At 41.9% G+C, this 26,273-nt stretch overlaps 2 protein-coding genes across 7 annotated transcripts in view; both read left to right on the top strand.

Moving 5' to 3' along the window:
• Nucleotides 1-5,825, top strand: part of LOC133577460 (dynamin-2-like) — a 52,629-nt gene extending 46,804 nt beyond the window's left edge. For all 3 annotated transcript variants that reach the window (XM_061931316.2, XM_072912595.1, XM_061931317.2), the window contains one exon: nucleotides 5,225-5,825. In XM_061931316.2, coding sequence (XP_061787300.2) covers nucleotides 5,225-5,267 — 43 coding nt within the window. In that variant the 3' untranslated portion in view covers nucleotides 5,268-5,825. The remainder of the gene's footprint in view (nucleotides 1-5,224) is intronic.
• A 5,915-nt stretch (nucleotides 5,826-11,740) lies between these two features.
• Nucleotides 11,741-26,273, top strand: part of LOC133577302 (SUN domain-containing ossification factor-like) — a 54,823-nt gene continuing 40,290 nt past the window's right edge. For all 4 annotated transcript variants that reach the window (XM_072912527.1, XM_072912525.1, XM_072912526.1 and 1 more), the window contains exons 1-5: nucleotides 11,741-11,890; nucleotides 16,549-16,636; nucleotides 21,802-21,894; nucleotides 23,251-23,435; nucleotides 26,047-26,130. In XM_072912527.1, the coding sequence (XP_072768628.1) occupies nucleotides 11,844-11,890; nucleotides 16,549-16,636; nucleotides 21,802-21,894; nucleotides 23,251-23,435; nucleotides 26,047-26,130 (497 nt within the window). In that variant the 5' untranslated portion in view covers nucleotides 11,741-11,843. The remainder of the gene's footprint in view (nucleotides 11,891-16,548; nucleotides 16,637-21,801; nucleotides 21,895-23,250; nucleotides 23,436-26,046; nucleotides 26,131-26,273) is intronic.

Below are 26,273 nucleotides of genomic sequence, written 5' to 3'. Positions count from 1 at the left end.
GTCATGCAGCGTGTTTACTTGTGTGTGATATAATTTGTGATACAAGCAGTCCTGCATTGTGTTTACTTGTGTGTGATATCATGTGTGATACAAGCAGTCTTGCAGCGTGTTTACTTGTGTGTGATATCATGTGCGATACAAGCAGTCCTGCAGCATGTTTACTCGTGTGTGATATCATGTGTGATACAAGCAGTCTTGCAGCGGATTAATTGTGTGTGATATCATGTGCGATACAAGCAGTCCTGCATTGTGTTTACTTGTGTGTGATATCATGTGCGATGCAAGCAGTCCTGCAGCGTGTTTACTTGTGTGTGATATCATGTGCGATGCAAGCAGTCCTGCAGCATGTTTACTTGTGTGTGATATCATGTGTGGTACAAGCAGTCTTGCAGCGGATTAATTGTGTGTGATATCATGTGTGATGCAAGCAGTCCTGCAGCGTGTTTACTTGTGTGTGATATCATGTACGATACAAGCAGTCCTGCAGCGTGTTTACTTGTGTGTGATATCATGTGCGATACAAGCAGTCCTGCAGCATGTTTACTCGTGTGTGATATCATGTGCGATACAAGCAGCCCTGCAGCATGTTTACTCGTGTGTGATATCATGTGTGATACAAGCAGTCTTGCAGCAGCGGATTAATTGTGTGTGATATCATGTGTGATACAAGCAGTCTTGCAGCGGATTAATTGTGTGTGATATCATGTGCGATACAAGCAGTCCTGCAGCATGTTTACTTGTGTGTGATATCATGTGCGATGCAAGCAGTCCTGCAGCATGTTTACTTGTGTGTGATATCATGTGCGATACAAGCAGCCCTGCAGCGTGTTTACTTGTGTGTGATATCATGTGCGAAACAAGCAGTCCTGCAGCATGTTTACTTGTGTGTGATACAAGCAGTCTTGCAGCGGATTAATTGTGTGATATCATGTGCGATACAAGCAGTCCTGCAGCGTGTTTACTCGTGTGTGATATCATGTGCGATACAAGCAGTCCTGCAGCGCGTTTACTTGTGTGTGATATCATTTGTGATACAAGCAGTCCTGCATTGTGTTTACTTGTGTGTGATATCATGTGCGATACAAGCAGTCCTGCAGCGCGTTTACTCGTGTGTGATATCATTTGTGATACAAGCAGTCCTGCATTGTGTTTACTTGTGTGTGATATCATGTGCGATGCAAGCAGTCCTGCAGCGTGTTTACTTGTGTGTGATATCATGTGCGATACAAGGAGTCCTGCAGCGCGTTTACTCGTGTGATATCATGTGCGATACAAGCAGTCCTGCAGTGCGTTTACTTGTGTGTGATATCATGTGCGATACAAGCAGTCCTGCAGCGTGTTTACTTGTGTGTGATATCATGTGCGATACAAGTAGTCATGCAGCGTGTTTACTTGTGTGTGATATAATTTGTGATACAAGCAGTCCTGCATTGTGTTTACTTGTGTGTGATATCATGTGTGATACAAGCAGTCTTGCAGCGTGTTTACTCGTGTCTGATATCATGTGCGATGCAAGCAGTCCTGCAGCATGTTGACTTGTGTGTGATATCATGTGCGATGCAAGCAGTCCTGCAGCATGTTTACTTGTGTGTGATATCATGTGTGGTACAAGCAGTCTTGCAGCGGATTAATTGTGTGTGCTATCATGTGTGATGCAAGCAGTCCTGCAGCGGGTTTACTTGTGTGTGATATCATGTGCGATACAAGCAGTCCTGCAGCGTGTTTACTTGTGTGTGATGTCATGTGCGATACAAGCAGTCCTGCAGCGTGTTTACTTGTGTGTGATATCATGTGCGATACAAGCAGTCCTGCAGCGCGTTTACTCATGTGTGATATCATGTATCATACAAGCAGTCCTGCAGCGTGTTTACTTGTGTGTGATATCATGTGCGATACAAGCAGTCCTGCAGCATGTTTACTTGTGTGTGATATCATGTGCGATACAAGCAGTCCTGCAGCATGTTTACTCGTGTGTGATATCATGTGTGATACAAGCAGTCTTGCAGCAGCGGATTAATTGTGTGATATCATGTGCGATACAAGCAGTCTTGCAGCGTGTTTACTCGTGTGTGATATCATGTGCGATGCAAGCAGTCCTGCAGCGCGTTTACTTGTGTGTGATATAATTTGTGATACAAGCAGTCCTGCATTGTGTTTACTTGTGTGTGATATCATGTGCGATGCAAGCAGTCTTGCAGCAGCGGATTAATTGTGTGTGATATCATGTGCGATACAAGCAGTCCTGCATTGTGTTTACTTGTGTGTGATATCATGTGTGATACAAGCAGTCTTGCAGCGGATTAATTGTGTGTGATATCATGTGCGATACAAGCAGTCCTGCATTGTGTTTACTTGTGTGTGATAAAATGTGCGATGCAAGCAGTCCTGCATTGTGTTTACTTGTGTGTGATATCATGTGCGATGCAAGCAGTCCTGCAGCGTGTTTACTTGTGTGTGATATCATGTGTGATACAAGCAGTCTTGCAGCAGCGGATTAATTGTGTGTGATATCATGTGCGATACAAGCAGTCTTGCAGCGTGTTTACTCGTGTGTGATATCATGTGCGATGCAAGCAGTCCTGCAGCGCGTTTACTTGTGTGTGATATAATTTGTGATACAAGCAGTCCTGCATTGTGTTTACTTGTGTGTGATATCATGTGCGATGCAAGCAGTCTTGCACCAGCGGATTAATTGTGTTTGATTTCATGTGCGATACAAGCAGTCCTGCAGCGCGTTTACTCGTGTGTGATATCATGTGTGATACAAGCAGTCTTGCAGCAGCGGATTAATTGTGTGTGATATCATGTGCGATGCAAGCAGTCCTGCATTGTGTTTACTTGTGTGTGATATCATGTGCGTTGCAAGCAGTCCTGCAGCGTGTTTACTTGTGTGTGATATCATGTGCGATACAAGCAGTCCTGCAGCATGTTTACTTGTGTGTGATATCATGTGCGATACAAGCAGCCCTGCAGCATGTTTACTTGTGTGTGATATAATTTGCGATACAAGCAGTCCTGCATTGTTTACTTGTGTGTGATATCATGTGCGATGCAAGCAGTCCTGCAGCGCGTTTACTTGAGTGTGATATAATTTGTGATAGAAGCAGTCCTGCAGCGCGTTTACTTGTGTGTGATATAATTTGTGATACAAGCAGTCCTGCATTGTGTTTACTTGTGTGTGATATCATGTGCGATACCAGCAGTCATGCAGCATGTTTACTTGTGTGTGATATAATTTGCGATACAAGCAGTCCTGCATTGTTTACTTGTATGTGATATCATGTGCGATGCAAGCAGTCCTGCATTGTGTTTACTTGTGTGTGATATCATGTGCGATACAAGCAGTCCTGCATTGTTTACTTGTGTGTGATATCATGTGCGATGCAAGCAGTCCTGCAGCGCGTTTACTTGAGTGTGATATAATTTGTGATAGAAGCAGTCCTGCAGCGCGTTTACTTGTGTGTGATATAATTTGTGATACAAGCAGTCCTGCATTGTGTTTACTTGTGTGTGATATCATGTGCGATGCAAGCAGTCTTGCAGCAGCGGATTAATTGTGTGTGATATCATGTGCGATACAAGCAGTCCTGCATTGTGTTTACTTGTGTGTGATATCATGTATGATACAAGTAGTCTTGCAGCGGATTAATTGTGTGTGATATCATGTGCGATGCAAGCAGTCCTGCATTGTGTTTACTTGTGTGTGATATCATGTGCGATACCAGCAGTCATGCAGCATGTTTACTTGTGTGTGATATAATTTGCGATACAAGCAGTCCTGCATTGTTTACTTGTGTGTGATATCATGTGCGATGCAAGCAGTCCTGCAGCGCGTTTACTTGAGTGTGATGTAATTTGTGATAGAAGCAGTCCTGCAGCGCGTTTACTTGTGTGTGATATAATTTGTGATACAAGCAGTCCTGCATTGTGTTTACTTGTGTGTGATATCATGTGCGATGCAAGCAGTCTTGCAGCAGCGGATTAATTGTGTGTGATATCATGTGCGATACAAGCAGTCCTGCATTGTGTTTACTTGTGTGTGATATCATGTGTGATACAAGCAGTCTTGCAGCGGATTAATTGTGTGTGATATCATGTGCGATACAAGCAGTCATGCAGTATGTTTACTTGTGTGTGATATATTTTGCGATACAAGCAGTCCTGCATTGTTTACTTGTGTGTGATATCATGTGCGATACAAGCAGTCCTGCAGCATGTTACTCGTGTGTGATATCATGTGTGATACAAGCAGTCTTGCAGCGTGTTTACTCGTGTGTGATATCATGTGCGATGCAAGCAGTCCTGCAGCGCGTTTACTTGTGTGTGATATAATTTGTGATACAAGCAGTCCTGCATTGTGTTTACTTGTGTGTGATATCATGTGCGATGCAAGCAGTCTTGCAGCAGCGGATTAATTGTGTGTGATATCATGTGCGATACAAGCAGTCCTGCATTGTGTTTACTTGTGTGTGATATCATGTGTGATACAAGCAGTCTTGCAGCGGATTAATTGTGTGTGATATCATGTGCGATACAAGCAGTCATGCAGCATGTTTACTTGTGTGTGATATATTTTGCGATACAAGCAGTCCTGCATTGTTTACTTGTGTGTGATATCATGTGCGATACAAGCAGTCCTGCAGCATGTTACTCGTGTGTGATATCATGTGTGATACAAGCAGTCTTGCAGCGTGTTTACTCGTGTGTGATATCATGTGCGATGCAAGCAGTCCTGCAGCGCGTTTACTTGTGTGTGATATAATTTGTGATACAAGCAGTCCTGCATTGTGTTTACTCGTGTGTGATATCATGTGCGATGCAAGCAGTCTTGCAGCAGCCGATTCATTGTGTGTGATATCATGTGCGATACAAGCAGTCCTGCAGCGTGTTTACTCGTGTGTGATATCATGTGTGATACAAGCAGTCTTGCAGCGGATTAATGGTGTGTGATATCATGTGCGATACAAGCGGTCCTGCAGCAGAAAAATGCTGACTAAAGTGTTTTATTGACACTTTGCCAGTTGATAGAAACATATTGATGATGTGATGCTATGATTGTTGTGATGAGTCTCTCGTCTGTGATGTCATGTGACGAGCTCCTACTTAGTCAATCGTTCAGTGTTCATATTTGAGTGGGCCCCCGGGGCCCCTGTGTAGTGGAAAAGGTTGTTTGTCTTCTCTTCTTCTACTAAAACTTCTCCTCTTGTTTTGTCCTCCACTCAAGTCGACGACCCCCGCCATCGCCAACACGACAAGTCCCGCCATAGACGTCCAAAGATGGACCTCTTCTTCTTCTTCTTCTTCTTCTTCTTCTTCTTCTTCTTCTTCTTCTTCCCCTCTCAGCCATGCTGCTGTGTTCCCTCCCTCGTGCAGATCTTCCACTTGTGTCCCTTCACCTGCCACCAGGTGACATGTGTCTGTGTACCGTATCGTCTTGTGGTGTACGTGCTCCACCTTCTAGTATTACACAACCTCCACCTTCTAGTATTACACAACCTCCACCTTCTAGTATTACCCCTCCAGGTCCACCACCTGCTGCTTCAACTTAATTCTGCTGCCCTCTGCATTCCCAACGGCAGCATGGCACACAAGCTGCTTGTACTGCATGTGTGTGTGTGTGTGTGTGTGTGTGTGTGTGTGTGTGTGTGTGTGTGTGTGTGTGTATGGGGGGGGTCCAAGTATACATTCCTTGCCGGAAGCCCTCCATAAGTGTTGATTATAGTATTGTTCTGTGAGGACCAGGAGATGAGAGTGTGAGAACATTGATCCAAAGTATGTGCTGATGTGTGTGTGTGTGCGTGTGTGTGTAGCAGCCCCCCCCCCCCCCCCCCCCACACACACACACACATGTGGGCTGAGGAGCACGGTCAGTGTTCTGTGTATCAGGGGTGTCCAAAGTGTGGCACGGGGGGACATTTGTCAACAGCACATCTTCAACATACTACTGAAAAGGTGGAGTAAAGGAGCAAAACAATGTAATAATAATAATGTTGACTCTATTAACACAATAACAATAATGATGAATCAAAATAAATGTTGTGAATGATTGACATATTTAAGGCTCCAATTACTTCACATCAAAATATTCCACTTTGAAATATATTTGGCGGGAAAATGTTCCTTAATTCTTTAAAACTGTCATCACCCACAAACATGTCATAAATACATCAAATATTTGGTGTTTTTGCCATTTAAAAAAAAACATAGTTTTCTTTGACAAAATAACACACAACAGACATTAAAACAACTTATAATGGACAAATAGGTGTGAAGTTGATCGGGAGACTTAAGTGATGAAAGTTAAAAAAATATATACAATTAAAGCTGCAAGCAGCATTGGTCGGGCCCGCGTATTTGGCAGGTGCTAGTCCTAAGTGTCCCAATACTTTTGTCTACTTTTAGTCTGAAGTGTCCCAAGACTTTTGTCTAGTGTACCTACCTTGTCTGCATTGTGTGGGCACGTTGGTGCTTCCTGCTTTTGAGCAGCCATCTTAAAAAAACAGCAGCGCAGCAGCATCAGTGCAGCGGGTCTTTGAAGGGTCATAAAATCAAAACCGGAGCAGGTATTAAAAAGCTGTTCTATACTTTTATACACAAGGGTTCAATCTCTCCCCTGTGTTAGTTTGAAGCCTAAACGACAAACGCGCTCAGAGGAGATAGATTTTGAAGGAAGGTGACCGGTTTTTACAAAAATGTTGTTTTGAAGGGGGAATAGCAAACTTCCTGTTGATTTTTGCTGGGGGTTGTCAATTTATAAAATGTAGGTCTAAGTTAGACCTACATAGAGGTTTTTGTTTCATGTCTCTCCGACCTTCCCGGTGGGAGTTACAGGCAGTTTTGTCATTTTTGTCTTCCGAGGAGCAGTTTTTTCTCCGTTTTATTCAAAAATTGCTCTAGAGCGCAATTTTTTAATTTGGGGTTAGGTTTTTTTATTAGATCGCAATTTCTGCTAGTCCTGATGTGTGTGTTCAGTTCGGTGAGTTTTGAAGCATGTTAAGGGGGTCAAATTACTGTTTTTAGTACTTTTTTGTCTTGAAGGGGGAATTGCCAACTTCCTGTTGATTTTAGCCCAAGGATATACGATTATGAAAACTAGGTCTAAGTCAGACCTACATAGAGGATTTTGTTTCATGTCTTTCCAACCTTCCTAGTAGGAGTTACAGGCAGTCTGTTTTTTTTCTTCCTAGGGGGCGCTAGAGCGCAATTTTGAGTTTTGGAGTTCGTTTTTTTTATTAAAAGGCAATTTTCGCAGGTCCTGATGTGTGGGTCAAATATGGTGAGTTTTGAAGCATGTTAAGTGGGTCAAATTAGTGCTCAAAGAGGTGGCGGAAGAATAAGAAAGAAAGAATAAAACCTTACAAATTCAATAGGTCCTTATGCAATGGGCCATGCGGGCCCTAATTATGACTTAAATTGCTTATTTAGTGTTTGTGCCATAAAAACATGGCTGTGTTTGACAAAAAACACATGAAAGAAATTCCAACTTGATGTCAGCTGATAGATCTGATCTGTAGATGTTTAAGTGTTAATATATATCATATAAATACATATATATATATTTTATTTTATTTTATTTATTTATTTCTAACACTTTTGGGTCCTGAGACCTTCACCAAGAAGGAGAGTAGTCCTCATGGTTACAACTAATATTGTTTGAAGATGAAAAACACCAAGATTGGCCCCTGCATGCCAATGTGTGGCCCCCAGTGCCAAGGTCTGGACACCCCTGCTGGCTTTTATAACCTTGTGGTACCTGTGCTGTATCAGGTCTAGTGCCAAGGTCTGGACACCCCTGCTGGCTTCAATAACCTTGTGGTACCTGTGCTGTATCAGGTCTAGTGCCAAGGTCCGGACACCCCTGCTGGCTTTTATAACCTTGTTGTACCTGTGCTGTATCAGGTCTAGTGCCAAGGTCTGGACACCCCTGCTGGCTTCAATAACCTTGTTGTACCTGTGCTGTATCAGGTCTAGCTGGGCTCAGGTGCAGGTGCTGACTGCTGGACCACACAAGTTTCCTGTCTTCATGACTAGAATCCTCTCCTGGACTTACTGCGAGGTGGTCCGTCAGCATCTGTGCCCGACCTCCACGTTGTCCCATGTGTGTATATATACTGTACTGGACTCTTAAGACCATGAAGTGTGTAGACATGACTTCCAATTGTGTGTTGCCAAAGGAGAGAATTGTTGCATCTGTTGTTGTTTTCTGTGTCCTCAATAAAAAGTCTGACTATCTCAAGAGGTTCCCGCTTGGTTCTTGTCTTGCAAACTGTCAGGTTCAAACACTGATGACATCTATTAAACAGACGAAGAAGCAAGGAATCAAACTGAGACAGAATTAAATTTGTCCCACCACGCTCTGACCAAAGATTGTACGCCTCCTCTTTTATTTGGACTTTCCCTGATTACATGGCAACAGCTGTTTCTAAGGGACGGGGGTCGTAAACAGCCGTCGCCTTTGGTTACAAAACAGTTCAAAGAAAAGGTTCCTGGAAGGGGGGGGGTCAGGTCCTGCTTCCTCTCCGCTTTGTAGATCTCGGGTCAAAACAAAATATTCCTGTGGATTACAATACATCAAAGAAACCGACACCTTTATGTCGCTTCCCATCCTACACAGTGGAGTTTTACAAGCCTTTTGTAAGCAGTGAATGTATATGTACAGTATGTGTATATGTATGTTTGTACAGTGAATGTATATGTACAGTATGTGTATATGTATGTTTGTACAGTGAATGTATGTGTACATGTATGTGTATATGTATGTTTGTACAGTGAATGTATATGTACAGTATGTGTATATGTATGTTTGTACAGTGAATGTATGTGTACATGTATGTGTATATGTATGTTTGTACAGTGAATGTATATGTACATGTATGTGTATATGTGTTTGTACAGTGAATGTATATGTACAGTATGTGTATATGTATGTTTGTTCAGTGAATGTATATGTACATGTATGTGTATATGTATGTTTGTACAGTGAATGTATATGTACATGTATGTGCACTCGTACTAATAGTAGTTTAGTTTGCACATTTATAATATGTTGTGTTAAACATGTTGTGGTAAATAATGAAGGCGCGTATGCTATGATCACGTGACCCATGGTGGTGTTGCCAGATGGGAAATATCACGCATCAGAAATTGTATTATTAACGACTTCCGGACGGCTTCGAAGCAATTCTGGACCACCATCCGCCGCCTCAGGAAGGGGAAGCAGTGCACTATCAACACCGTGTATGGCGAGGATGGTGTTCTGCTGACCTCGACTGCGGATGTTGTGGATCGGTGGAGGGAATACTTCGAAGACCTCCTCAATACCACCAACACGTCTTCCTATGAGGAAGCAGTGCCTGGGGAGTCTGTGGTGGGCTCTCCTATTTCTGGGGCTGAGGTTGCTGAGGTAGTTAAAAAGCTCCTCGGTGGCAAGGCCCCGGGGGTAGATGAGATCCGCCCGGAGTTCCTTAAGGCTCTGGATGCTGTGGGGCTGTCTTGGTTGACAAGACTCTGCAGCATCGCGTGGACATCGGGGGCGGTACCTCTGGATTGGCAGACCGGGGTGGTGGTTCCTCTCTTTAAGAAGGGGAACCGGAGGGTGTGCTCTAACTATCGTGGGATCACACTCCTCAGCCTTCCCGGTAAGGTCTATTCAGGTGTACTGGAGAGGAGGCTACGCCGGATAGTCGAACCTCGGATTCAGGAGGAACAGTGTGGTTTTCGTCCTGGTCGTGGAACTGTGGACCAGCTCTATACTCTCGGCAGGGTCCTTGAGGGTGCATGGGAGTTTGCCCAACCAGTCTACATGTGTTTTGTGGACTTGGAGAAGGCATTCGACCGTGTCCCTCGGGAAGTCCTGTGGGGAGTGCTCAGAGAGTATGGGGTATCAGACTGTCTGATTGTGGCAGTCCGCTCCCTGTATGATCAGTGCCAGAGCTTGGTCCGCATTGTCGGCAGTAAGTCGGACACGTTTCCAGTGAGGGTTGGACTCCGCCAAGGCTGCCCTTTGTCACCCATTCTGTTCATAACTTTTATGGACAGAATTTCTAGGCGCAGTCAAGGCGTTGAGGGGATCCGGTTTGGTGGCTGCAGGATTAGGTCTCTGCTTTTTGCAGATGATGTGGTCCTGATGGCTTCATCTGGCCAGGATCTTCAGCTCTCACTGGATCGGTTCGCAGCCGAGTGTGAAGCGACTGGGATGAGAATCAGCACCTCCAAGTCCGAGTCCATGGTTCTCGCCCGGAAAAGGGTGGAGTGCCATCTCCGGGTTGGGGAGGAGATCTTGCCCCAAGTGGAGGAGTTCAAGTACGTCGGAGTCTTGTTCACGAGTGAGGGAAGAGTGGATCGTGAGATCGACAGGCGGATCGGTGCGGCGTCTTCAGTAATGCGGACGCTGTATCGATCCGTTGTGGTGAAGAAGGAGCTGAGCCGGAAGGCAAAGCTCTCAATTTACCGGTCGATCTACGTTCCCATCCTCACCTATGGTCATGAGCTTTGGGTTATGACCGAAAGGACAAGATCACGGGTACAAGCGGCCGAAATGAGTTTCCTCTGCCGGGTGGCGGGGCTCTCCCTTAGAGATAGGGTGAGAAGCTCTGCCATCCGGGGGGAGCTCAAAGTAAAGCCGCTGCTCCTCCACATCGAGAGGAGCCAGATGAGGTGGTTCGGGCATCTGGTCAGGATGCCACCCGAACGCCTCCCTAGGGAGGTGTTTAGGGCACGTCCGACCGGTAGGAGGCCGCGGGGAAGACCCAGGACACGTTGGGAAGACTATGTCTCCCGGCTGGCCTGGGAACGCCTCTGGGTCCCACAGGAAGAGCTGGACAAAGTGGATGTGGAGAGGGAAGTCTGGGCTTCCCTGCTTAGGCTGCTGCCCCCGCGACCCGACCTCGGATAAGCGGAAGAAGATGGATGGATGGATAGATGGAAGAAATTGTATTATTGTATTTGAAGGAATATTGCTGATTAGACATTACTTAGAGCCATCTGATCCGAATAAACTATGAGTGAAAAGGGCGTATAGTATAGTTTATGATGCAGTTTGACCCTGAATAACAGCAATGTTTGAAAAAAGCCGACACTGGTAAAACAGCGACCTCGTCTGGCTGTAAAAATGCCGCACAATTGTTGACAAGGTGCAGGATTAATCAAGGTCAATTATAGCAAGTTGCTTATACGAGGAGTGGATATGTTGTACAAATAGGCTCATTGTCGTAAGAGTGGCAATGCGTGGGTTTTGGTGGGCCATATTATGGTGTATTCATTCATTATTGCGATGTTATGAGCTAGGGAATATTAGAACTACGCTACCCAGCATGCAACAGTAGTGACGAGCATGCGCGGTAGCCCCGTGAAGTGTTGTATGAGCACGCTGTAACTCAGCCAACACGCCTCGTCTGCATTATTTACAAATAGACAGACAACACAATTATGACATGGTTATTTTACTACACCGATGGGTAATGTTGTAAGGCAGGAATAGTCACAATTATATCAACTTTATAAATGTCAAATGTAAATCGCTTTAACCGGAAGTAGCGCTTCCATAGGCTCACTGTGTGTTCATTTTTGCGACCCTGACGGCCAGGAGTCACGTGCCGCAGTCGACTTCTCAAGTGTCGTCGCCTCGGAGTTCCGCCCATGGGACGACGCTCGGGTTGAAATCGAGCGCTGCCAGTCCAGTTCTGAAGTGCTCGTTAACCTTAGCTGCGTTGTGATTGGCCAGTTTACACGGTGACGTCACTGACAGTCGGAGGCATGTTTGGCTGACGGTGGAGTTAGCATTAGCATTAGCATTAGCACAGTTAGCTCGTAAAGACGAGGATGTTTCTCCCGGCCGGAGGAGGATGACAATGACGACATGGCGAACTCTGTCGCTCTTTCTACTGTTGGCGTAAGTTACGTTGTTATTATTATTATTAACACCTGACGCTGCTTAAGTGGGTCAATGCTAATGCTACTTTGTTAGCTAGCTGTGTTGTGATGTGGCAGCTGGCAAACTTCTTCAATGTTAATGTTACACTTTTATTACATGTTACACTTCTATGTTTATGTTACACTTCTTCTATGTTACACTTCTTACATGTTACACTTCTTCTATGTTACACTTCTTACATGTTACACTTCTTACATGTTACACTTCTTATACGTTAATGTTACACTTATTCTATGTTACACTTCTTACATGTTACACTTCTTCTATTTTACGTCTTCTATTTTACACTGCTTCTATTTTACACTGCTTCTATGTTACACTTCTTCTATGTTACACTTCTTCTATGTTACACTTCTTACATGTTACACTTCTTACATGTTACACTTATTATATGTTACACTTCTTACATGTTACACTTTGTGTACGTTAATGTTACACTTATTGTATGTTACACTTCTTACATGTTACACTTATTATATGTTACACTTCTTACATGTTACACTTCGTATACGTTAATGTTACACTTATTGTATGTTACACTTCTTACATGTTACACTTCTTACATGTTACACTTCTATGTTACACTTCTTACATGTTACACTTCTATGTTACACTTCTTACATGTTACACTTCTTACATGTTACACTTATTATATGTTACACTTCTTACATGTTACACTTCTTACATGTTACACTTCTTATACGTTAATGTTACACTTCTTCTATGTTACACTTCTTCTATGTTACACTTCTTACATGTTACACTTCTTACATGTTACACTTCTTACATGTTACACTTCTTACATGTTACACTTCTTACATGTTACACTTCTTCTATGTTACACTTCTTACATGTTACACTTCTTCTATGTTACACTTCTTACATGTTACACTTCTTACATGTTACACTTCTTACATGTTACACTTCTTACATGTTACACTTCTTATACGTTAATGTTACACTTATTCTATGTTATCAATCAATCAATCAATCTTTATTTATATAGCCCTAAATCACAAGTGTCTCAAAGGGCTGCACAAGCCACAACGACATCCTCGGTACAAAGCCCACATACGGGCAAGGAAAAACTCACCCCAGTGGGACGTCGATGTGAATGACTATGAGAAGCCTTGGAGAGGACCGCATATGTGGGTAACCCCCCCCCCCTCTAGGGGAGACCGAAAGCAATGGATGTTGAGTGGGTCTGACATAATATTGTGAGAGTCCAGTCCATAGTGGATCCAACATAATAGTAAGAGTCCAGTCCATAGTGGGGCCAGCAGGACACCATCCCGAGCGGAGACGGGTCAGCAGCGTAGAGATGTTCCCAGCCGATGCACAGGCGAGCGGTCCACCCCGGGTCCCGACTCTGGACAGCCAGCACTTCATCCATGGCCACCGGACCTGTGCCCCCCCCCCCCCCCCCCCCCCCCCCCCCCCCCCCCCCTCAAGGAAAAGGGGAGCAGAGGAGAAAAGAAAAGAAACGGCAGATCAACTGGTCTAACAGGGGGGCTATTTAAAGGCTAGAGTATACAAATGAGTTTTAAGATGGGACTTAAATGCTTCTACTGAGGTAGCATCTCTAATTGTTACCGGGAGGGCATTCCATAGTACTGGAGCCCCAATAGAAAACGCTCTATAGCCCGCAGACCTTTTTTGGGCTCTGGGAATCACTAATAAGCCGGAGTTCTTTGAACGCAGATTTCTTGTTACACTTCTTACATGTTACACTTCTTCTATTTTACACGTCTTCTATTTTACACTGCTTCTATTTTACACTGCTTCTATGTTACACTTCTTCTATGTTACACTTCTTCTATGTTACACTTCTTACATGTTACACTTCTTACATGTTACACTTATTATATGTTACACTTCTTACATGTTACACTTCGTGTACGTTAATGTTACACTTATTGTATGTTACACTTCTTACATGTTACACTTCTTACATGTTACACTTATTATATGTTACACTTCTTACATGTTACACTTCGTATACGTTAATGTTACACTTATTGTATGTTACACTTCTTACATGTTACACTTCTTCTATTTTACACGTCTTCTATTTTACACTGCTTCTATTTTACACTGCTTCTATGTTACACTTCTATGTTACGCTTCTTCTATGTTACACTTCTTACATGTTACACTTCTTACATGTTACACTTCTTATACGTTACACTTCTTACATGTTACACTTCTTATATGTTACACTTCTTACATGTTACACTTACATGTTGCACTTCTTATATGTTACACTTCTTACATGTTACACTTCTTACATGTTACACTTCTTATACGTTAATGTTACACTTATTCTATGTTACACTTCTTACATGTTACACTTCTTTTATTTTACACGTCTTCTATTTTACACTGCTTCTATTTTACACTGCTTCTATGTTACACTTCTTCTATGTTACACTTCTTCTATGTTACACTTATTACATGTTACACTTCTTCTATTTTACACTTCTACAAACATCGTTTCCATATGAGTTGGGAAATTGTGTTAGATGTAAATATAAACGGAATACAATGATTTGCAAATCCTTTTCAAGCCATATTCAGTTGAATATGCTACAAAGACAACATATTTGATGTTCAAACTCATAAACTTTATTTTTATTAACTTTAGAATTTGATGCCAGCAACACGTGAGAAAGAAGTTGGGAAAGGTGGCAATAAATACTGATAAAGTTGAGGAATGCTCATCAAACACTTATTCGGAACATCCCACAGGTGTGCAGGCTAATTGGGAACAGGTGGGTGCCATGATTGGGTAAAAAAACAGCTTCCCAAAAAATGCTCAGTCATTCACAAACAAGGATGGGGCGAGGGTCACCACTTTGTCAACAAATGCGTGAGCAAACTGTTGAACAGTTTAAGAAAAACCTTTCTCAAGCAGCTATTGCAAGGAATTTAGGGATTTCACCATCTACGCTCCGTAATATCATCAAAGGGTTCAGAGAATCTGGAGAAATCACTGCACGTAAGCAGCTAAGCCCGTGGCCTTCGATCCCTCAGGCTGTACTGCATCAACAAGCGATATCAGTGTGTAAAGGATATCACCACATGGGCTCAGGAACACTTCAGAAACCCACTGTCAGTAACTACAGTTGGTCGCTACATCTGTAAGTGCAAGTTAAAACTCCTATGCACAGCGAAAACTGTTTATCAACAACACCCAGAAACGCCGTCGGCTTCGCTGGGCCTGAGCTCATCTAAGATGGACTGATACAAAGTGGAAAAGTGTTCTTTGGTCTGACGAGTCCACATTTCAAATTGTTTTTGGAAACTGTGGACGTCGTGTCCTCCGGACCAAAGAGGAAAAGAACCATCCGGATTGTTATAGGCGCAAAGTGTAAAAGCCAGCATGTGTGATGGTATGGGGGTGCATTAGGGGCCAAGACATGGGTAACTTACACATCTGTGAAGGCACCATTAATGCTGAAAGGTACATACAGGTTTTGGAACAACATATGCTGCCATCTAAGCGCCTTTTTTTTCATGGACGCCCCTGCTTATTTCAGCAAGACAATGCCAAGCCACATTCAGCACGTGTTACAACAGCGTGGCGTCGTAAAAAAGAGTGCGGGTACTTTCCTGGTCCGCCTGCAGTCCAGACCTGTCTCCCATCGAAAATGTGTGGCGCATTATGAAGCCTAAAATACGACAGCAGAGACCCCGGACTGTTGAACGACTGAAGCTCTACATAAAACAAGAATGGGAAAGAATTCCACTTTCAAAGCTTCAACAATTAGTTTCCTCAGTTCCCAATCGTTCATTGAGTGTTGTTAAAAGAAAAGGTGATGTAACACAGTGGTGAACATGCCCTTTGCCAACTACTTTGGCACGTGTTGCTGCCATGAAATTATAAGTTAATGATTATTTGCAAAAAAAAAAATAAAGTTTATGAGTTTGAACATCAAATATGTTGTCTTTGTAGCATATTCAACTGAATATGGGTTGAAAATGATTTGCAAATCATTGTATTCCGCTTATATTTACATTTAACACAATTTCCCAACTCATATGGAAACGGGGTTTGTACTTTGACATCTACTACTGACTTCATATCTACACGTGTCATGATGTCATCATTACATTTAGTTTCAACCATAAAAACACTAAATTAGCAATCAGAAGATGGATTATTTACAGATGGATAACATACAGTGCATCTGGAAAGTATTCACAGCGCTTCACTTCTTACACATTTTGTTGTTAAAATTGTCCAACATTCTCCACACAATACCCCATAACAATGTAGTTTTGGTTTTTTTTTTTTAAATGTTTGCAAAGTTATTACAAATAAAAAACTTAGAAATGACATGTACATAAGTATTCACAGCCTTTGCTCAATACTTTGTTGATGCACCTTGGGCAGAAATTAAATTAGACTGGTCAGGATAGAGGGAAAGATGAATGCAGCAATGTACAGAGACATCCTGGATGAAAACCAACATTCCATCCAACCTGATGGAGCTGTGGTGGTGCTGCAAAGAAGAATGGTCACACATGAAATATTTACTGTCCTTGGTTGAATGGCATCTGTTGAAAGTCACATTCTAAAAGCACGTCCGACATTTAGAATGTTTGTGTGGCAGGAGCTGCTATGTGGCCTGCACAGAGCTGGACCACGTGCCTCCACAGGACAGTGGTGAGGTGGAAGAGACAGGAGAACATCAGCACCAGGTAGACTCATCAAATACTCTTTAGTACCCTACATTTCTCTTACACTTTGAACACAACTTAAGGATTTGTCTTGGCTGACAGCCATCATGGAGATAGTTGAAAAGAAACATGCAAAGACACAGAAAATATGTTGTTGTGTTTTGGACGAGCTGCAGTGTCCTTCTGTTTAGTGCTTTAACCGGAAGTAGAAGTGCCATCTATAGCAGTTCTACTCATTCATCACTCCAAGCATTGTTTGTAAGTTTTACAATATAACTAAAACTATTCTTACTTACTAAAGTGTCCCATGTGTGATGTCAGTCGGAGTGTTTTCATGCATATTTAGGGCCCGCATGGGCAGGGAGTCCTTATGCAATGCTTCAAAACTCACCATATTTTATTCCTTATGCAATGCTTCAAAACTCACCATATTTTACCCACACATCAGAACCTGCAAAAATTGCCTTTTAAAAAAAAAAACGAACCACAAAACTCAAAATTGCGCTCTAGCGCCCCCTAGGAAAAAAAGGAAAAAAACTAGACTGCCTGTAACTCCCACTAGGAAAGTCGGAGAGACATGAAACAAAAACCTCTATGTAGGTCTGACTTACACCTACCTTTCATAATTGTACATCCTCGGGCAAAAATCAACAGGAAGTTGGCAATTCCCCCTTCAAGACAAAAAAGTACTAAAAACAGTCACTTTTGCCTCTTTCAGCTGTAATTTGACCCCCTTAACATGCTTCAAAACTCACCAAACTGAACGCACACATCAGGACTGGCAAAAATTGCGATGTAATAAAAAAACCTAACCCCAAATTTAAAAATTGCACTCTAAAGCAATTTTGGAATAAAACGCAGAAAGAACTGCTCCTCGGAAGAAAAAAATGACAAAACTGCCTGTAACTCCCACTGGGAAGGTCGGAGAGACACGAAACAAAAACCTCTATGTAGGTCTCACATAGACCTACATTTCATAAATTGACAACCCCCAGCAAAAATCAACAGGAAGTTTGCTATTCCCCCTTCAAAACAAATTTTTTTGTAAAAACCGGTCACCTTCCTTCAAAAACTATCTCCTCTGAGCGCGTTTGTCGTTTCGGCTTCAAACTAACACAGGAGAGAGATTGAACCCTTGTGATTAAAACTACAGAAGCGCGTTTTAATACCTGCTCCGGTTTTGATTTTATGACCCTTCAAAGACCCGCTGGACTGATGCTGCTGCGCTGCTGTTTTTTTAAGATGGCTGCTTAAAAGCAGGAAGCACCAGCGTGCCCACACAATGCAGACAAGGTAGGGACACTAGACAAAAGTCTTGGGACAATTCGGACTAAAAGTAGACAAAAGTATTGGGACACTTATGACGCAAACTGAACAAAAGTCTTGGGACACTTCAGACTAAAAGTAGACAAAAGTATTGGGACACTTAGGACTAGCACCTGCCAAATACGCGGGCCCGACCAATGCTGCTTTCGTCATCTAATCAAGCTAGCATCGTTAGCATGAGCTGATATGCTAACACAGTTACGAGTGTCCGTGTTAGTATTATTGTGTTGTTTCACTTTCACTAATTCCTCAGTAATTTCACCAAAACGTCAGCGTGGAGTTATTGAGTCTGTTTAGCTGATTGGAGAGCTAGCTTGCACAGCTATTGGGTCCATGACCATGACTTCTGTTTTGTTTGATCAGCCGTTTTACTGCCCTGCTGCAGACACCATTTGTAAACAATGACAATATGTATATAAACATTTACACAATATTTCTGTGTACATAAATCATTTCACAATGTATATATCTGTGACTTATAGTTTTAATACAAACCCCGTTTCCATATGAGTTGGGAAATTGTGTTAGATGTAAATATAAACGGAATACAATGATTTGCAAATCATTTTCAACTTATATTCAATTGAATGCACGACAAAGACAAGATATTTGATGTTCAAACTCATAAACTTTATTTTTTTTGCAAATAATAATTAACTTAGAATTTCATGGCTGCAACACGTGCCAAAGTAGTTGGGAAAGGGCATCACCACTGTGTTACATGGCCTTTCCTTTTAACAACACTCAGTAAATGTTTGGGAACTGAGGAGACACATTTTTGAAGCTTCTCAGGTGGAATTCTTTCCCATTCTTGCTTGATGTACAGCTTAAGTTGTTCAACAGTCCGGGGGTCTCCGTTGTGCTATTTTAGGCTTCATAATGCGCCACACATTTTCAATGGGAGACAGGTCTGGACTACAGGCAGGCCAGTCTAGTACCCGCACTCTTTTACTATGAAGCCACGTTGATGTAACACGTGGCTTGGCATTGTCTTGCTGAAATAAGCAGGGGCGTCCATGCTAACGTTGCTTGGATGGCAACATATGTTGCTCCAAAACCTGTATGTACCTTTCAGCATTAATGGTGCCTTCACAGATGTGTAAGTTACCCATGTCTTGGGCACTAATACACCCCCATACCATCACACATGCTGCCTTTTACACTTTGCTCCTATAACAATCCGGATGGTTCTTTTCCTCTTTGGTCCGGAGGACACGACGTCCACAGTTTCCAAAAACAATTTGAAATGTGGACTCGTCAGACCACAGAACACTTTTCCACTTTGTATCAGTCCATCTTAGATGAGCTCAGGCCCAGCGAAGCCGACAGCGTTTCTGGGTGTTGTTGATAAACGGTTTTCGCCTTGCATAGGAGAGTTCTAACTTGCACTTACAGATGTAGCGACCAACTGTAGTTACTGACAGTGGGTTTCTGAAGTGTTCCGAAGCCCACGTGGTGATATCCTTTACACACTGATGTCGCTTGTTGATGCAGTACAGCCTGAGGTATCGAAGGTCACGGGCTTAGCCGCTTACGTGCAGTGATTTCTCCAGATTCTCTGAACCCTTTGATGATATTACGGAGCGTAGATGGTGAAATCCCTAAATTCCTTGCAATAGCTGGTTGAGAAAGGTTTTTCTTAAACTGTTCAACAATTTGCTCACGCATTTGTTGACAAAGTGGTGACCCTCGCCCCATCCTTGTTTGTGAATGACTGAGCATTTCATGGAATCTACTTTTATACCCAATCATGGCACCCACCTGTTCCCAATTAGCCTGCACACCTGTGAGATGTTCCAAATAAGTCTTTGATGAGCATTCCTCAACTTTATCAGTATTTATTGCCACCTTTCCCAACTTCTTTGTCACGTGTTGCTGGCATCAAATTCTAAAGTTAATGATTATTTGCACAAAAAAAAAATGTTTATGAGTTTGAACATCAAATATGTTGTCTTTGTAGCATATTCAACTGAATATGGCTCGAAAATGATTTGCAAATCATCGTATTCTGTTTATGTTTACATCTAACACAATTTCCCAACTCATATGGAAACGGGGTTTGTACATGGACATAAATATTGTTTTCTTCTCAAGTGTAGCGGGTGTGGCTTGTACACGGTTGAGCTCTATATAGTCTGGATAATACAGTATTTGTCTCCCAGAGACTTGAGAATAAGAACATTAGGTTTTTGTAGTGGATGGATCAATGTCCAGTGCATGAAAACATCTTCCTTAAAATAATGTTGATTGACAGCTAATAGTCTATTGTTGTTTTGTCACTTCCTGTGTAATTATGTAATAATGATGTATAATTCATGTCCAGTCTGGAGCTGCAATACGTGACAGAAAAACAACATTTTACACAGCTTGTCTGACGTGGTGGATGATATCAATATTTCAGTTTCAGTTTATGTACAATGTAATGCATCACATTTTGCCACTTGCTTCATTACAGCACCTCAGAAAAGGAGTAGGAAGAAACTGAGCTTATTTAATTTGATCCCATTTCCTTGTTTTCTGTAACAAGATGTTGATCACAATGATTGTTGTGTGTACTTTGTCAACACTTGAACAGTTTTAAATCATATTGATTTCTTTACTTCATCCATTACTTCATTTCATTCCACATGCTCAAGGTTTTAAGTGTTGTACGTGCATACACATGTTTTAAATGACATTTCCCTCTAAGGTTATATTTCTCCTCTTTTAGACTGTAGTAAGTGTTTTGTATTGATCATTCATTCATCTAATAAAAGACTTTCTTCACCCGCCAAAAAAACCTGATTTTCAGCTGTGGTCCACAGTGGTATTCAGTTGTAATACACTTTTCCACCACTTGGATTTCATGGAAAACCCCCTGAGATGCACCATCTTGTTTTCAAGGGGGACTAGTGTCAGTAATGACAATATCACACTAGCAGAAGAAGTGTAGAGCACTAACATGATGACTACATTGGTTTTCAAGGGGGACTAGTGGCAGTAATGACAATATCACACTAGCAGAAGAAGTCTTTAGCACTAACATGATGACTACATTGGTTTTCAAGGGGGACTAGTGGCAGTAATGACAATATCACACTAGCAGAAGAAGTCTGGAGCACTAACATGATGACTACATTGGTTTTCAAGGGGGACTAGTGTCAGTAATGACAATATCACACTAGCAGAAGAAGTCTTTAGCACTAACATGATGACTACATTGGTTTTCAAGGGGGACTAGTGGCAGTAATGACAATATCACACTAGCAGAAGAAGTCTTTAGCACTAACATGATGACTACATTGGTTTTCAAGGGGGACTAGTGTCAGTAATGACAATATCACACTAGCAGAAGAAGTCTAGAGCACTAACATGATGACTACATTGGTTTTCAAGGGGGACTAGTGTCAGTAATGACAATATCACACTAGCAGAAGAAGTGTAGAGCACTAACATGATGACTACATTGGTTTTCAAGGGGGACTAGTGGCAGTAATGACAATATCACACTAGCAGAAGAAGTCTGGAGCACTAACATGATGACTACATTGGTGAAGCTTAGCCAAGAAACACATTGATTTATTGTCGCACAACATAATGTATTTTTCATCAGTCCCTTCTTATGCACTATTTTGCTTAGTACTTCCTTTTCTCATCAGCCTAGGAATGATGTGTTGAACAGATGATCATCTTAGTGATTTGAATACAAGGTTGTGAAGTGTTTAATGTGAGATATGATGATGAAAGAGCATGTACGCTGACTTATTTCAGAGAGTGAAGAAGTGTATGTTAGTGATGTTCCCAGGGTTGTGTCAGTAATGAGTGTGATGTCATCAGGAGGATGAGGACTTGTGTGTCAGTAATGAGTGTGATGTCATCAGGAGGATGAGGACTTGGGCGTGCTCCCCTCGTCCTTGTCTACCAAGGAGCTGGCAACAGGTGACCATGAAGAGAAGGAGCAGACTCTTTCACAGGTGAGTTACTTCTTCTTTGTCTTGTGATTAAGTCTACCTTTTGTATTTCACATAAGGGATAGCACTTTTTGTCAATGGAGATTTCAACTGTAGGAATATTAATATAAGTCTTTGAATGTCTTAAACTGTAGAAATTGAAGTAGAAAAATCCCCCAAAATAATTGTTAGTTGTGTTTATAGAACGCCTGGATCGTGTCTACACATATTCAATCAAAAAAGTGATTGTTTGTTTAGTAAATCAAACATACTCAACGTTGTGTGTGGTGATTTTAATATTCATGTCCTGAACCCCCTGGACAACCAAAACTACAGATTTTACATCACAAAACCAAGCAGACTTTTCTACACCAATAGATGACATTTTCACCAGCAGGACTACTACTCCATGACATCACTCATCATCCACCTGTAGTCAGCAGTTTACACAATTTATTTGATAAGAAAAAAGCAGTTCAATAAAGATCAGGGACCACCGGCCCCACGCAGCCAGGCCGGCCAGCGACAGGAACCCCAGAGCCCGGACCACCGTGCCGCCCGGAAGAGCCAGCAGCAGGCTGCAGACGACAAGGCACGGGAGAAGCAGGGGACAGCCAGCCCTCAAGCCAGCGAGAGACCACATCCCACACGGGCAGAAAAGCGGGACGCTCCGCCCGGGGGGCCCAGAGACTCCCCGCAACCGGACGGGAAGACCGCCTCCGCCCCACCAGCAACCGGGCCCCCTTAGACGTCCTCAGAGGTTCATCTGTCTTCCAGAAAGCAAACATAAGAAGTAGTTTATAAGTAGATGTGTTTGTGTCAGGGGGTTCATCTGTGGAGCAAATGTTCCATTCACACATTTAAACACAACTTTAAGACCAACGTCTTACAAACATATCACAGTGGAATAAACAGCAGTACTAGGATCAAAGTTTGTTACACCACTAAATGTGGGACATAAATAATAATGCTGTATATCATTGGTACAAATGTTTAACCAACACATGTATTGCACATGTCTTTACTGAACACTCTCTATGTTGTGTATTTATTATGTTGTGTCAAGTCTCTATGTTGTGTATTTATCATATGCAGTGTCAAGTCTTTATGTTGTGTATTTATCATATGCTGTGTCAAGTCTCTATGTTGTGTATTTATCATATGTTGTGTCAAGTCTCCATGTTGTGTATTTATCATATGCTGTGTCAAGTCTCTATGTTGTGTATTTATCATATGCTGTGTCAAGTCTCTTTGTTGTGTATTTATTATATGTTGAGTGCACCTTTTAAAGAAGAGCTAATAAACATACATGTTAGATGTGTTTACAGTACACACCTGCCATTGAGTGCACCTTTTAAAGGCTTTGCAAATGTCTTCCAGGCCTTGGGTCCAGAGTCCAAAGTAGATGCGGTGTCAGAAGTCAACAATGGAACTTCGCATGCAGAAACTGAACATGAGCAAAGCTCAGAAGAGAGCAACCTTGCTCAAGATCCAGAATCTTCTGCTTCAGTGTTTGGATCCACTGTTGAGGAACAGGACAGTCCTGGTGAGGACAGCACAGGCAGGCAAGTATTCTTATTTCTACTTCTTCATGATGTATGTTTAACTAAGTCACTCTTATATTCTTATTTCTACTATCTTTATGTACTTATACATGATGTATGTTTAACTAAGTCACTCCCACATGTTATACAACTAATATAAGAGACTATGTATCCAACATAAGGAGCGCTGCTGCTATTCAGGTGTATTTCCATACAAAACATTATAAGGTGCATTAAGAAGGTGATATTATGATGTAAAGACTTCCTTGTGGTCTACACAACATGTCATGGTGCTTCTATGGCCAACATGTTGCATAGATGATGTTCTTCAAGTCGCTTTCTGACCATCTCTGCTGTTTTATTGACGTGCCTCCACTTGGACAGCGTCTCCTCTGTGTCATCTTTGTGGCAGCGGGTGACGGATACAAGTTAGAAGTGTACGCTACTTTGTATTAGAAATGGCAACAGTGGAGGATGAATGTCCCACAACAAGAGGATAGAGAACAAAGAGGAGTTTAGTGACTACAATGGCGGACGCGCGCACATTTTCGGGACTTATGCAGATCCCTAATCCACATCAGCAGGTAGTAATAATTAAGAAAAGTTATATTGCGAAACAAAACACCAGATAATGTCTCCTAATCGGTCCTTATACACACACCACAATAATACTGTATGTTGAAGGACAGTACGTCTGACTATGGTAGTCATAATGCTCCCACAATAATAATAATACTGTATGTTGAAGCACAGTACGTCTGACTGTGGTAGTCACAATGCTCCCACAATAATAATAATACTGTATGTTGAAGCACAGTACGTCTGACTATGGTAGTCACAATGCTCCCACAATAATAATAATACTGTATGTTGAAGGACAGTACGTCTGACTATGGTAGTCATAATGCTCCCACAATAATAATAATACTGTATGTTGAAGCACAGTACGTCTGACTGTGGTAGTCGTAATGCTCCCACAATAATAATAGTACTGTATGTTGAAGCACAGTACGTCTGACTGTGGTGGTCATAATGCTCCCACAATAATAATAATACTGTATGTTGAAGCACAGTACGTCTGACTGTGGTAGTCATAATGCTCCCACAATAATAATAATACTGTATGTTGAAGCACAGTACGTCTGACTATGGTAGTCGTAATGCTCCCACAATAATAATAATAATACTGTATGTTGAAGGACAGTACGTCTGACTATGGTAGTCATAATGCTCCCACAATAATAATAATACTGTATGTTGAAGCACAGTACGTCTGACTATGGTAGTCGTAATGCTCCCACAATAATAATAATAATACTGTATGTTGATGGACAGTACGTCTGACTATGGTAGTCATAATGCTCCCACAATAATAATAATACTGTATGTTGAAGCACAGTACGTCTGACTGTGGTAGTTGTAATGCTCCCACAATAATAATAGTACTGTATGTTGAAGCACAGTACGTCTGACTATGGTAGTCATAATGCTCCCACAATAATAATAATACTGTATGTTGAAGCACAGTACGTCTGACTATGGTAGTCACAATGCTCCCACAATAATAATAATACTGTATGTTGAAGCACAGTACGTCTGACTATGGTAGTCATAATGCTCCCACAATAATAATAATACTGTATGTTGAAGCACAGTACGTCTGACTATGGTAGTCACAATGCTCCCACAATAATAATAATACTGTATGTAGAAGCACAGTACGTCTGACTATGGTAGTCGTAATGTTCCCACAATCCATCAAGCGGTGCCACTTCATAGCTTACCAAAGTCCTACTAAAACATTTTTGACAGATTTTTGTGTAATGTTCTATACTCTCAATGGAACATTTAAAGTTTTGGTGTTTACATCTTGCAGTCCACACACATCTCTTATGTGTGACTGCCATCAATGAAACATCAAAGTTTTGGTTTTGTTTGCTTAAGGTTACATTGCAGCATTGTCTCAATACACTTGTCAATCACTCCAAAACAAAACACCTATTCACAATAATTGTCTGTACGCACTGAACTAAACATTCATATATAAATGTCAGACATACAGATCGCTCTTGAGTAGCACACACAGTTTTAGTAAATCACACGCAACTCGCCCACTAATAGTACACGCTATTTATAGATTGCACACACTGTTTAGCACGTGGTATTGGGATCTTAGTGGATCAGGCCCATAGTATGTTACTTGGTTTGGATGGTGAGGAGAGGTGCCAGGAGTGAGACCAATGGACAAATGTGTGTGTGTCGAAAACAAACTCTTAGGTTAACTTTCAGTTTCATTGTTTAGTTGGACAACTCCCAACTCCAGCAGGGAGGAGCATGATAAAAGGTGCAGTAAATGAGTGATCCGTATAGTACACACACAATCCTCAGTTAAATAAGACGCTCTGCTCTATATTTTTATTTTTTTTATCAGTCCCAACAAAATAGTACACGACAATACAATAATAATCCAATTCCAAAACCAAACTCGTGGTTTGGTTTTGGAACCATGAAACTTCTTACTTTGGAATGTGATCAAGTGAGGACAAGCTGTATGAAAACGTGCATTTAGCTGGTTAATTGATGTTAAAAGGCAGAATGAATGAGTTGTAAACAATGTGACTTGTCATTGTAGTGTTTCACATGGTGAAGGTCACCTTGACTCTGCCTCGTCTCCAGCTGACTGTGAAGAAGAGTCGAACCCCTTTGATAATGACAGGTGAGCACCTTCCATCAATCATTACTAGGGTTGTACTAGTATAGTACCGCGCTACTAATCAATCGTTACTAGCCTTGTACTAGTATAGTACCGCGCTACTAATCAATCATTAGTAGGCTTGTACTAGTATAGTACTGCGATAC

This window comes from Nerophis lumbriciformis, linkage group LG37 (genome assembly GCF_033978685.3).
Source record: "Nerophis lumbriciformis linkage group LG37, RoL_Nlum_v2.1, whole genome shotgun sequence".
Classification (NCBI taxonomy): domain Eukaryota; kingdom Metazoa; phylum Chordata; class Actinopteri; order Syngnathiformes; family Syngnathidae; genus Nerophis; species Nerophis lumbriciformis.
This window is presented reverse-complemented; position numbering and strand designations above follow the sequence as displayed.